This window comes from Daucus carota, chromosome 4, assembly GCF_001625215.2.
Source record: "Daucus carota subsp. sativus chromosome 4, DH1 v3.0, whole genome shotgun sequence".
NCBI lineage: Eukaryota > Viridiplantae > Streptophyta > Magnoliopsida > Apiales > Apiaceae > Daucus > Daucus carota.
The window spans coordinates 42436921-42450861 of NC_030384.2; the positions used below are offsets into that span (position 1 = coordinate 42436921).

The window sequence follows — 13941 nt, forward strand, 5'->3', positions numbered from 1 at the left end:
AAAAACCCAATGGGATAAAAAACCTTGACGAAGGAAAAAGAGTACAGCCTCCCCCTGAATAAAATGTCTCACATGTTGATATCTTGATGTAGCAAACCTTTTAATCTCCGCATACCCATATTATTTCGCAGCTTCTCAAATGTTGATGTAGGTAGTGACTTCGTAAGTATATCCGCCAAATTATCGCATGAGCGAACTTGTTGTACATCAATATCACCATTTTCTTGAAGTTCATGAGTATAGAAGAATTTTGGCAATATGTGTTTTGTTCGATCTCCTTTAATATATCCTTCCTTTAGTTGTTTAATGCAGGCTGAGTTGTCTTCAAATAATACTGTGGGGCTATTTGAGATTCCTGATAATCCGCATGATTCTCGAATATGTTGAATGACAGACCTTAGCCAAATACATTCTCTACTTGCTTCATGAATTGCTAATAACTCTGCGTGGTTTGATGAAGTTGCAGCCATAGTTTGTTTTGTAGATTTCCAAGAAATAGCAGTACCACAATATGTAAACAAATATCCAGTCTGTGATCGTCCAAAGTGAGGATCTGACATGTATCCAGCATCTGCATATCCAGTTAGTTGTGATCTTGAACTGCTTGGAAAGAATAACCCAAGATCAATTGTTCCCCGAAGATATCTGAATATATGTTTGATTCCATCCCAATGCCTTTTAGTAGGGTCAGAACTAAATCTCGCCAACAGGTTCACTGCAAATGCAATATCAGGTCGTGTGTTGTTTGCGAGGTACATGAGAGCGCCAATTGCACTGAGATATGGAGTCTCAGGTCCAAGAGCCTCTTCATCTTTCTTTCTAGGACGGAAAGGATCCTTTTCAACCTCAAGTGATCGAACAACCATTGGTGTGGTTAGTGGATGAGCTTTGTCCATGTAGAATCGATCAAGAATCTTTTCAGTGTAGTTCGATTGATGAACAAATATTCCTGAAGATAAGTGCTCCACCTGTATACCTAAACAAAATCTTGTCTTTCCAAGATCTTTCATTTCAAACTCATTTTTCAAATAGTTAGCAGCATTAGTAATATCTTCAGTATTACCGATAATATTCAAATCATCCACATATACAGCAATAATAACAAAACCAGCTGATGATCGTTTAATGAAAATGCAAGGACACACTTGATTATTAACATATCCATCATTCAATAAGTATTCACTAAGCCTGTTGTACCACATACGACCAGATTGTTTCAAACCATACAATGATCGTTGCAATTTAACAGAATATAAATGTCGAGGCTTAGTGTCCTCTATATTTAATCCTTCAGGGATTTTCATATAAATATCACTATCAAGTGATCCATATAGGTATGCTGTCACGACGTCCATCAAACGTGTTTCTAGTTTTTCCATACAAGCCATACCCATTAGAAAACGAAAGGTAACTCCATCCATCACAGGAGAGTATGTTTCCTGGTAATCGAAACCAGGTCTTTGAGAGAATCCCTGGGCTACAAGCCGGGCTTTATACCTCACAATTTCATTTCTCTCATTTCGTTTTCGTACAAATACCCATCTATTCCCAACAGGGACTACCCCAGTTGGAGTTTGGACTGCGGGTCCAAATACATTTCTTTTGCGCAATGATTGCAATTCTTCTTGAATTGCAATTTTCCATTTTGGCCAATCATCTCTTTGTCGACATTCTTCCACACTTTGTGGTTCAGGATCAGAGTTCATAATGATATCAAATGCCACAGAAAAAGCATACACATCATCAATTTCAATACTCTCACGATCCAATAACTTCCCGTTATGTACATAACTCATTGAGATCTCATAATTCTTAGGTACCTTTGCTTCTATGGAAGCATTTTCCACTTCTGGGGCATGTGCCACTTTTGTGGCAATTTCCTCTTCAGGAGGTTTTGTTACAGCCACTTCAGGGGCTTGAACCTCTTCAGGAGGCAATACCACTTCTGGGGTATTTTCTGAAACTTTTGCCACTTCTGGGGCAATTCCAATCAATTTCCGTTTTCGTGGTACAATATCTTTTGCACCAATAGGTCTACCACGCTTTTGGCGTGGCTTTGAATCACCAATCAATTCCTCTGAAATTGATTTATTGCCAGGGATTTCAATCCTGGCCGGAGCATTTACAGCAGGTATATATGACTTCACAATATTTCTAGAATCATTAAAAGCATCTGGCATTTGATTGGCAATATTTTGCATATGAATAATTCTTTGAACCTCAGATTCACATTGTTTAGTACGTGGATCAATAGCATTTAATCCTGAGGCATTCCATGATATTTCTGAATTTAATTTATGCAAAATTTTATCTCCCCCTAATGTAGGAAACATGGATTCATCAAAATGACAATCAGCATACCGAGCAGTAAATACATCACCAGTTAATGGTTCCAGATACCTTATAATAGACGGAGAATCAAAACCAACATATATACCAATTCTTCTTTGAGATCCCATTTTAGTTCTTTGAGGAGGTGATATAGGAACATACACAGCACAACCAAAAACTTTTAAATGAGAGATATTAGGCACTTGACCAAGAACTAATTCTTGAGGGGATTGTTTGTGGTAAGCAGAAGGCCTTATTCTAATTATATTTGAAGCATGAAGTATTGCATGACCCCAAACAGATATAGGTAACTTTGCTCTTAGGAGTAAGGGACGGGCAATAAGTTGAAGTCTTTTAATTAAGGATTCTGCTAAACCATTTTGTGTATGTACGTGAGCTACCGGGTGTTCGACTGATATTCCTACTGACATGCAATAATCATTAAAAGTTGCAGATGTAAATTCAGCAGCATTATCTAGTCGGATTGATTTAATGGGATGATCAGGAAATTGAGCTCGTAGTTTAATGATTTGGGCAAGTAATTTGGCAAAGGCCGTGTTTCGGGTTGTAAGTAGGCATACATGGGACCATCTAGTTGACGCATCAATTAAAACCATAAAGTACCTAAATGGGCCAGAAGATGGATGAATAGGGCCACAAATGTCACCTTGAATTCTTTCTAAGAATTTCGGGGACTCGGTTTGAAGCTTAACTGGAGATGGTCGGACAATCAGTTTTCCTAAGGAACATGCTGAACAATGAAGTTCATCTTGGGGTATTATCTTTTGTGTTTTAAGCGGATGTCCTACAGAATTTTCAACGATACGACGCATCATAGATACTCCTGGATGACCGAGTCTTTCGTGCCAAAGGGAAAGTAGTTTTGGGTCTATGACTTTGGGGATGTTGACACTATGAGATTCAATAACTCGTATATTCGTGATATATAATCCCGAAGAAACCGAGTGAAATTTTTCTAGGACCTTTTTATTGTCAACGGTGTTTGAGGTGATGAGAAGGTATTCTTTTTCATTCTCATTAGTCGTTTCGACGTGAAACCCATTAAGACGAATATCTTTAAAACTCAGTAGGTTTCTAGTTGACTTGCTAGAGTATAGAGCCTCTTGTATGTGTATGTGTGTCTTATTTGGTAGAATAAAACTGGCTTTCCCAAAACCTTCTATTATATTTGATGTACCCGATACCGTCCAGACATGTGAGTTGGTTTTAGTCAACTGTGAGAAGTATTTCTGACTCTGTAAAATAGTGTGTGTGGTTGCGCAGTCAACAATGCATATATCTTCCATCTCTATACACATATATAAACGAAAAACATCTTTATTAAAAACACACCGAGTACATAGAACAACAACATGAAACAATTACATAAAACGAGTACATAATGAAAACACATAAAACGCAACGGAAATAAGTAAAGTAAGACAATACATATGAAGCCTAGTCATCTAAACCATAATAAAGATTAGCACCAGTGTCTATTTCATTTGAGGCCTTATTGACTGGTTCATTAACTTGATTATAACTAGCAAAGTTTGTTTCCACTCTCTTTCCAGTATTCCTTTTGAATGATTCGTAGAGATCAACAAGATGTTTTGGTGTGCGACAAGTACGTTGCCAGTGTCCCTCAGTTCCACACCTATGACATATATCTCGTTTTTCTCCTTCTTGGGGTGCCTTTCTTTTGTTTGACACTTCACGTTGGCACTTGTTGTAACCATCACGTTGCCACTTCAGGTGGCCAGAATGATATTGATTGCGAAACCGACCACGGAAATTTCCACGTCCACGGTTTCGTCCATAACCTCGTCCTCCTCTATGCCCTTTCCCACGTTCATTCTTCTGGAATGACGTGTTATGTACTTCAGGTAACTGGGCAGAGCCTGTGGGACGTATCTGATGGTTTTTCAATAACAACTCATTATTCTTTTCAGCCACAAGAAGGAGAGATATCAGCTCGCCATATTTCTGAAAATTCCGCTCCCTATATTGTTGAGCCAGGATCATAGTGTTGGGGTGAAAGGTTGAGAGGGTCTTTTCAATCATTTCAGCATCAGTAATATTTTCACCACATAAAATTAATTTTGAGCTTATCTTGAAAAGAGCAGAATTATATTCAGCTACAGATTTGAAATCCTGTAGCCTCAAATTAATCCAGTCATATCGGGCAGATGGCAAGTGAACAAGTTTCTGGTGATCAAATCTATCCTTGAGATTATTCCAAAGAGTGAGTGGATTTTTGATAGTGAGGTATTCAGATTTTAGGTCTTCATGGATGTGATGCCTAAGAAAGATAATTGCTTTTGCATTTTGTTCAACAGTTGGGATTTTTTCTGGGTCAATAGTATCTTTTAGGCCATTAGCACTAAGGTGTAATTCCGCATCAAGGACCCATGACAGATAATTATTTCCAGAAACATCCAAGGCAACGAACTCTAATTTTGCAAGATTCGCCATTCTGAATTTAAAATACGACACAATAATATAACATGTTGGTAAATAAATTAATTAATCATGTGTCACATAATAAATTTATAATATAAAACGATAAATATTATAATCATGCAACATGAATCTTTAATTTAAACAACAATATAGGCAAAATTAAAAACTATAATAATGACAAGGGTGTTTATAAAATAAAATAAATAAGTTAGAGCGTACCTTCTTCGTTGAAATAAAACCCCGATAAAATCTTGTACTCCTTTATCGAAATAAACCCGCACAAAATCTTGTACTCCTTTATCGAAATAAACCCGGATAAAATTTTGTACTCCTATATCGAAATGAAACTCGGGCAGAGACTCGTGCTGATAACGTGTTATAAAACTTTATAAAAGAAAAGAAGAAGTTTATAAAAGAAAAGAAGAAGAGGTAATATTCTGACAGAGTATTAAGCGCACAATTCTTATTCAGATAGTTATCTATAACTCATCTGTACAAGGCTATTTATAGTAAAAATCAGATACATCAGTAGTATGAACATAAGCTGTTAACCGTGTGTTGAGAGGATAAAATGGTAGGCTATTCAATTACATGGTATTGGTAAATGAGTTGACAGCTCCTTCTTTGACAATCACACGCGTAGTTCATTTATAACAGCCAAGAAGTAATAATTAATAATTATTATTAAATCACTTAGCTGAAAAATCAAAAGAGCAACTCCGGGTCTCCCTAGTAGCCGCGTGGCCTCTTGGAAACACTATACTACAACTACTAGTCCACAATGCTTGGTGAAGCTTGTGTTTAGCTACCTGGCTCAAGCACGACTCCTCTACAACCTCCAATCACAAAAGCCCACCTACCCGTTTTAACTAACCACATTATCTGCACAAAATCTCCACCAAAACAAATCCAGACAAAACACCCAGACTCTTTCCAGACAAATGAATCAGTTATATTCGTTGTTGTTTTTTGTACTTTTGTTACACATACCATGTTGCATACATTCATCTAGTACAACTTATGATCTCTTTCAGACCTGGTGTGTCACTCATGGCAAAACATACGCTTCCGAGCAAGAGAAGCTGTCAAGGTTCAAAGTGTTTGAAGAAAACTATGCTTATATTACCCAACACAACAACGATTTAGCAGCTAATTCGTCGTCATCATTGTACACTTTGTCGCTGAATGCCTTTGCTGATCTTACAAACCAGGAGTTTAAGGCTTCTAGGCTGGGTTTATCAGCTGGTGGGAATGATAAGTTGATCAGAATGAAGCGTGGATCATCGATTGTTAAAGGCTCTAGTGGTGTGAGGAAAGCTGAAATTCCTTCTTCACTGGACTGGAGGGATAAAGGCGCGGTCACGAATGTTAAAGATCAGGGCAGTTGCGGTATGTTTCTGAAATTTGATCACTCTGTGTTTTTATTTTGTATGAACTATTGTTTTTTATGTGTTTTATGCTTGGCCTCGTGCAATTTTTTTGTAAATTCATTTCATTATTCTTGTGCATACGGGGAGATTGATACTTTAAGTTTAGTTCAGTAAGTGATAAGCCGAGCGAAAGCTTTCTTGTGGTGTGTAATGAGTGATTGGTTACAGATGTTTAAGAAGAATAAGGCAAAGTCTAGTACTTTCTACAATTATGCTATTATCCGGAATAGTACATATGAATATTGGTGCAATGTCTTGTCCCAGTGCCTATTTTCGTCCCCACAATGTTATAGTAATTATTTTGGTAGGATCTAGAAGTGAAAATGTTTGTGATGTATTTTTTAGGTGCATGCTGGTCATTCTCAGCAACGGGAGCAATGGAAGGTATTAATCAAATTGTCACCGGATCTCTTACAAGTCTATCTGAGCAGGAGCTGGTCGATTGTGATAGATCCTATAATTTGGGCTGTGATGGTGGACTTATGGACTATGCTTATCAGTTTGTTATCGACAATAAAGGGATTGATACAGAGGATGACTACCCTTACAAAAGTAGGGAAACAACATGCGACAAAGACAAAGTAATTTTTTCTGTGTTTTCATCTCTGTATTTTTTTCAAATCTATTCCCACAGACCCTCTGTTCTATGTACATCATTTCCAAGTCTTTTATATCAACCGTGTAAAATTCTGTACTTGTGATGGTTATCTGCATCCATGTAAAAATCCCATCTCAAATCCACAGTTTATTGATCCTGCAGTTGAATAGGCATGTGGTAACCATTGATGGTTATGTTGATGTGCGGGAGAATGATGAGGCACAGCTATTAGAAGCTGTGGCAGCTCAGCCTGTGAGTGTAGGTATATGCGGCAGTGAAAGAGACTTTCAGTTGTACTCAAAGGTTTGTATTGTTGGTTTAAAATGTATTGCACTTTTGTCACGATCTCACATGGCACTAGGAAATGAAAACCTAAACAGTTGTGGTTTCCCATTGTAATTTCATGATTCTTGAAACAGGGAATATTCAGCGGACCATGCTCAACTTATTTGGATCATGCTGTATTAATTGTGGGCTATGGTTCGGAAGATGGAGTTGATTATTGGATTCTGAAGAATTCATGGGGAAAGCAGTGGGGAATGGATGGCTATATGTACATGCAACGCAATAATGGAAATTCCCAAGGTATTTGTGGGATAAACATGATGGCGTCATATCCAACCAAGACTAGCCCGAACCCACCGCCCTCTCCATCTCCAGTTCCTACAAAATGCAGTCTTCTATATTCCTGCTCAGAAGGGGAAACTTGCTGTTGTTCATGGAGCCTTCTTGGTTTTTGCCTGACATGGAAATGTTGCGGGTTAGATTCAGCAGTATGCTGTGATGATCATAAACACTGCTGCCCTAATGATTATCCAATCTGTGATACCAACAGAAACCTGTGCCTCAAGGTTTGTCTTAGTTCCAGGCTTTACATTTATATATTAAATAATGTTATCCCGTTATACAATACATGGCTGTCTAAGTTGCTTAATTTTTGCCTAGTACGATTTAAAAGGTTCCTTGGTTGTGTTGATTGTGCATCAGACATCTGATAAGTATTCATTATAATTTTTACACAACTTATGTTCTCATTGTCGCCAAAACAAAGTTGTTTCTACAAGGTTTTTGGTATATCAGCTAGTTTGTTTTTCCGTCATTAAGTAGTCTGCTATATAAGCTAGTTTGTTTTTCTTCTGGGGATTTTCGGTGCTAGTTAATCTGTGTATAACCATAGAAGTTATACTTGCTAGTACAAAATAACAATGAGAACAACAAATTGCATTTATCATTTCTTACTCTCTGTTTAATACAAAGTTCTTACTGTTGTTTCAAATCAGAAATTAAGATTTTTCATTGTCAGGAATCAGGATCTTTCTTTGCATCTCTTAATAGCCTTTGTGGTTTATATCGATCTTAAACAGCTTCTATACGTGACATGCAATGTTCTAACCATATAAGTATATCCATTCTATGATAGTGTGTTGAGAGTATCTTCTCTGCTTGATTACTTTAACTAGACTCTCTACTATGGATACCATTTTATTTATTTTTGGACAATCACGGATACCATTTCCTGCTGGTAACAAAAATATGAGCAGATTACGTCTCTAATCGGATGCTCTGAAATTGCAGCAAACAGGCAATTACACTCTGGTGAAGGAGCTTGGGAATAAAAGATCTTCAGGAAACTGGAATTCCCTTCTTAGAGACTGGAATATGTAGAGGCCTTTCCAGTAATCTTAAGTAGTACTACAGATAAGTGATTATTGTACTATCTACAATTCTACATGTTAGAAATCGGTTGATCCGGTATAACTTGTTGTACGTACACATTGATTATTCATCTGGTGATGTTGTACGAGAACATTAGTAGTATTATGCAAGTGAAGAACTATACTCCCTCCGTCTCAATTTATAGGTCCATTTTGGGAAAAAAAATTGTACCATAATACTTGTCCCTCTCTTCTTTCAATACAAATTTATCTATATATTAATTGTGCTTTTTTTTAAACTCAACATTATTCTCATTTTTCAATGCACTAAATAATGCACTAATTAATGATACATGAGATAAGATTATATCTAACCAACTTTTTCTTAATATGTGTGTTTATTCCAAAATGGACCTATAAATCGAGACGACTTCAGATGTTATGTTTTTACTCTGAAACAGATTTTGGTGCTAGAGCCTTCTCTCTCTCTCTTTCTCTCTTTCTTTCTTTCTTTCTTTCTCCTTTTCTTTTTCCCTTGAAATTTAATCCCAATATTTGAACGGGAGAAAATAATAAAAAGTAATAATACTATCTCAAATTTCAACTCAATTTTTTTTTCTAAATGATATATGCTAAACAAATGGCTCCTTTTAATTAATGGATTTATGTGTATGTAGAAGTTCATTATTTGTAACGTGGGTGGAACCAATCAAAAATTCTCAATTAATTTTTTTTAAAAAAATTGGGATATATTTTTGGATATCTAGCATAACCCAAAAAAAATATAAAAGTTATTTTTAATTATATATTTAAGAAAATTGTGGGCGGAAATTAAAAGGACTTTTCTCGTATGATTTTTTTTAGGGAAATCTACAAAACTACCTACCTTTTCTTTTATTGTTTTCAAAAATACTACCTTCCAGAATTATTTTTAAAAATACCTTTTCATAAATTTTTTTTTTCAAAAATACTGTTTGCAACTTTTACAACCTCATTTGCAACTACAGGCGGCGCCAGCCGTGTTGCAACCTGGAACTTGAGGTCGAAAATGACATTTGAAAACTGGAACTTGAAATCAGGATTTGTAATTGCATATATGGTTGCATATGGTTGTATTCAGTTGCATATGGTTGCATTCAGTTGCATATGGTTGCATTCAGTTGATTCTATTGTAATCTAATGGCCCCGCCAGGGGCACACCATACATCTGTTGTTACTTACAGTTTTCAGTTGCATTTAGTTGCAACTGAGGTTGCAAAAGTTGCAACTGCAGTTGCAACCTCATTTGCAACTTTTGCAACCTCATTTGCAACTATATATAGTTTTCAGTTGCATTTAGTTGCAACTGAGGTTGCAAATGAAGTTGCAACTGCAGTTGCAAAAGTTGCAACTGCAGTTGCAACCTCATTTGCAACTTTTGCAACCTCATTTGCAACTTACATTTCAGTTGAACTAGTTGCAATTGCAGTTGCAACAGTTGCAACAGTTGCAACTTTCCATTTTTATTTGCAACTTTTGCAACCTCATTTGCAACTTTTGCAAACTCATTTGCAACTTTTGCAACCTCATTTGCAACTTTTACGGCTGCGCCGCCCAAGGTTGCAAATGAGGTTGCAAAAGTTGCAAATCGTATTTTTGAAAAAAAAAAATTTATGAAAAGGTATTTTTAAAAACAATGAAAAAGATGGTAGTATTTTTAAAAAAACTAATTTTACAGATGGGTATTTTTAAAAAGATCCTTTTTTTTTACTAGTGAATTGATTGAGAGAGATTTACGGGTAAAATCTCCATCAAGTTTCAAGAAAGGAGGATGAATCAAGACAGACACAGTGTCCCAATGCACTAAAAAAAATTTAAATTTTAAATTAATTGCCATAAGATTTAATAAATCTGCGAGGGTTATACGTTACAGACGGACTCTATAGATACATATTTCACATCTTCTTGGCCATAACGTTTGTGCTTTTCCAAGGATTATAAGTTGCAACTAGGGTTTATAAGAAGAGAGGCTTTAGTCATCATGTCTGGTGCAGAAGGACAAGTGATCAGCTGCCACAGCTTGGACCAATGGAGGGAACAATTACAGAAAGGACTCGACTCTAAGAAACTGGTCTTTTGCTTTCTGGCTTTCATATTTATATGCACATAAATATTTTTATTGGATTCGCAATGCTTGTGTTTGTTCTTGTCGCTTGGTTTTTGCATGTAAATATTTTTATTTATTGTTTCGTTACATTGGTTTAGTTTTCATGCTCCTTTTCTTAGTTGTTGAGTCTGTAAGACTGCAAGATGTAAAGGATCTGATGTGTACCTGGTCGCAGAATTAGTATTTATAATTTGAAATTGGTTGAAGGAAGTTTTGAGGATTGCTATCGGAATTTGGTGTTTTTTCGTTTTGCAACTATTAATATGGTATGGTAGTGTTTTTGGGACGGTCCTGACTATAGACGGGCAAGACTTGCGGCTAAGGCCCCCAAATGTTTAGGACCCCTAAATTTCAAAATCAATTGTATATACTCAAAGAACATGTGCCCTGTATATGAATTAGGACCCCAAAAGCTGATTTCGACCAAGGCCATGAATTTAAGTTGCGGCTCTGTAGTGTTGTGTAATTAGTGCTAGTATAAAGTTATAAAGCCTGAATTTCTAGAACCAGCCTCACAGAGATATAATTTGTTTACTAATTGTTTTTGGGGTATTGTTGTAATTGATTTTATTTGGGTGTTACTAGAATGTTTTTTGGGAGTTTTTTCCACCCTCTAGCCATGAGTTCTTGTAGAGTTCTCTCTTTCAGTTCTAAGTTCATTTAGATTTGAGTTGTAGAACAGCCCCCCGATGTGATCTTGCATATTCCTTGAATATAAGCTCATTTTATATGTGAGTCTATTGGACTGTTACTGTCAAGTTGGCTGTATCCACTCCATCTCTTCACCATAGGAGTGATAGGACTATAACTTACTTTTGGTTCATGAGCTTATTCCTGAATACTTATATTCAACTTGTAGGTAAAATACTTGTGTCCATAGTCTTTCTCAAATCCAAATTATATGTTAATCATACGGTTAATGTGAGTTAATCCTGAGAACCACTTGTCTGGAACTGATCAGTAGTACCACAAGCCTCCTGGTTTTCTTCAAAAGGGACAGGCAATTCAGCGAATCAACTTTGACATCTTTTTCTTTTAGTTAGAAATGAAATTGATACAGGGTCATGCTTTATTTGCAGGTGGTCGTGGATTTCACAGCATCATGGTGTGGACCTTGCCGCTTTATTGCCCCTGTTTTTGCCGAGTTTGCTAAGAAGATGCCTCATGTCCTATTTCTCAAGGTCGATGTAGATGAATTGGAGGTAAGTAAATCCGATCTCTAATCCAGGAGGACAATGTTCTCGTATTTTTTTTTATCAAGAATATAAATTGTAGTTCCTTACTCGTGTAACTTATCTTAATGCTACAGACAGTTGCCAAGGAGTGGTCTGTGGAGGCAATGCCGACTTTCATCTTTCTCAAGGAAGGGAAGTTAGTTGACACAGTTGTGGGTGCAAAGAAAGAAGACATCCACCAGACAATAATCAAGCATGCGGCGGTGACATCATCTGCTACCGCAAGTGCTTAGAAGCCTATTTGTAGGACACATGAAATTCTCATTGTCTGCTAGTTTGAAGTCGGAATCTGTAGACTGCTTTGTTACTTTGAATTGGTTTGGATATGAATTGAGTTTTTTAACAATAAAGCTACTATATTGAAAGTTGATTGCCATTGCGAGCTTATCTTATTTTCATATTACTGGCTGGGTAGCTCGGTGGTCGCCAGTGGAACAGGGGATTAATAAGTAATAACAATCACCACTCACCTGTCACTTTGCTAGGGTGCTTTTAATATGATCAATTCTTTTTAATTATTATAAGATACAATTGATAAAACAGAGCTTGTGGAGTTGCGGGTTACAAATTTACGATACTTACGGGGTGTATTCGATCGAGATTTTAATGGATTGTCTTTAGTCTATAGATTTTAATGGATTGTATCGGATTTTGGTTTTGTGCGGATTCTTGACAAAATGTAGCAGAGTTGATAGGATTTAAGTAATGCTTCAAAATCCCATTGATTTTGGTAGGATTTCAAAAAACTTAAAATACACTGAAGAATGCCACAAAATCCATCATTTCATGAAATGCAAAAAAATCCATCAACATTTGAATACCACCAGATTTTAATGGATTTTAAACAATCCCAATCGAATACCATCGGATTTTAAAGTATAATTTAAAATCCCAATTGAATACCACCAGATTTTGTAGCATAATTTAAAATTCCAATTATTAACCTCAAGATTTTAATGGATTTCAAACAATCGCAATCGAATACCTTCGGATTTTGGATTCCAAATCCATATAAGATTTTTATGAATTTTATATGGTCTATGGATTTTAATAAATTGTATCTGATTTTGATTTTATTCGGATTTTAATGAAATGTCGTGATTTTAGAATTAAGCACAATGTTTCCAAATCTTATGGCTTTTGATGAGACTTTAAATATTTTAAAATACAAAGAACAATCCCACAACTTTCAACATTTTATAAAATACAAAAATATCTCTCAACATTATTATCAAAAGAAAAAATATCTCGCAACATTTACTTTTCATCAGATTTTAATGAATTTTAAATAATTCCAATTAAAGCATAATTTAAAATGCTAATCGAATACCACCAGATTTTGTAGCATAATTTAGAATTCTAATTGAATATCTCAAGATTCTGATATATTTATTAACATTCGAATTAAATATCCTCAGATTTCATGAATAATTTTTTAAAAATAATCTCAATTGAACACACCCGTTAGTAATTCAAAGAACAAACTATGATGAATAGAATTCCTTTTGTTACGATTTTGAAACGTGTATTGTATCTTAGGGATATATTTAATTGAAATTTTAATTAATTGTTTTTAATTCATGAATTTTAATCAATAGTGTCCAATTTTGATTTTGTGCATATTTTTGATAAAATGTCACAGAGTTGATATGAATTCTTCAAAATTTAAGTACAATAATTCAAAATTCTTTGGATTTTGACGAGATTTGAAATAACTTAAAATACACTGAACAATCTAACAAAATTCATCATCTAAAATTCATCTACCATCAGATTTTAGTGATTTTTAAACAATCTCAATTGAATATCGTAAGATTTTTAATTATAAATCTTGATTGAATATCACCGTAGCTTACTTTAAAATTCCAATTGAATAACCAAAGATTCTGATGCATTTCTTAAAATCCGAGTTGAATACCCTCGCATTCCATGAATGAAAGAAAATATGCTAGAATTTCAATTGAATACATCCTTACATTGTGGAGTAGTTTTTCACAAAGATAAAAAGGTAAAAAACTAATGGATGCTATATTCAATTATTATATCTAATTTAATTTCAAATTCTAATTTAATAAAAAATTAA

The 13941-nt window shown here is 35.3% G+C and overlaps 3 protein-coding genes across 3 annotated transcripts; 2 read left to right on the forward strand and 1 right to left on the reverse strand.

The window, feature by feature from the left end:
- Window positions 1-3789: 3789 nt before the first annotated feature.
- On the reverse strand, window positions 3790-4806 carry LOC108217406 (uncharacterized). Its single transcript, XM_017390239.2, has one exon. It carries the CDS (start codon window positions 4804-4806, stop codon window positions 3790-3792), a length of 1017 nt encoding a protein of 338 aa, XP_017245728.1.
- A 724-nt stretch (window positions 4807-5530) lies between these two features.
- Window positions 5531-8656, forward strand: LOC108218568 (low-temperature-induced cysteine proteinase). Its single transcript, XM_017391562.2, has 5 exons — window positions 5531-6183; window positions 6570-6805; window positions 6985-7125; window positions 7242-7673; window positions 8398-8656. The coding sequence occupies exons 1-5, from the start codon at window positions 5736-5738 to the stop codon at window positions 8485-8487; spliced, it is 1347 nt and encodes a 448-aa protein (XP_017247051.1). The 5' UTR covers window positions 5531-5735; the 3' UTR covers window positions 8488-8656.
- Window positions 8657-10299: 1643 nt separating this feature from the next.
- On the forward strand, window positions 10300-12256 carry LOC108217767 (thioredoxin H1). The gene is made up of 3 exons (XM_017390652.2): window positions 10300-10587; window positions 11703-11825; window positions 11933-12256. The coding sequence occupies exons 1-3, from the start codon at window positions 10498-10500 to the stop codon at window positions 12089-12091; spliced, it is 372 nt and encodes a 123-aa protein (XP_017246141.1). The 5' UTR covers window positions 10300-10497; the 3' UTR covers window positions 12092-12256.
- The last annotated feature ends 1685 nt before the right edge of the window (window positions 12257-13941 follow it).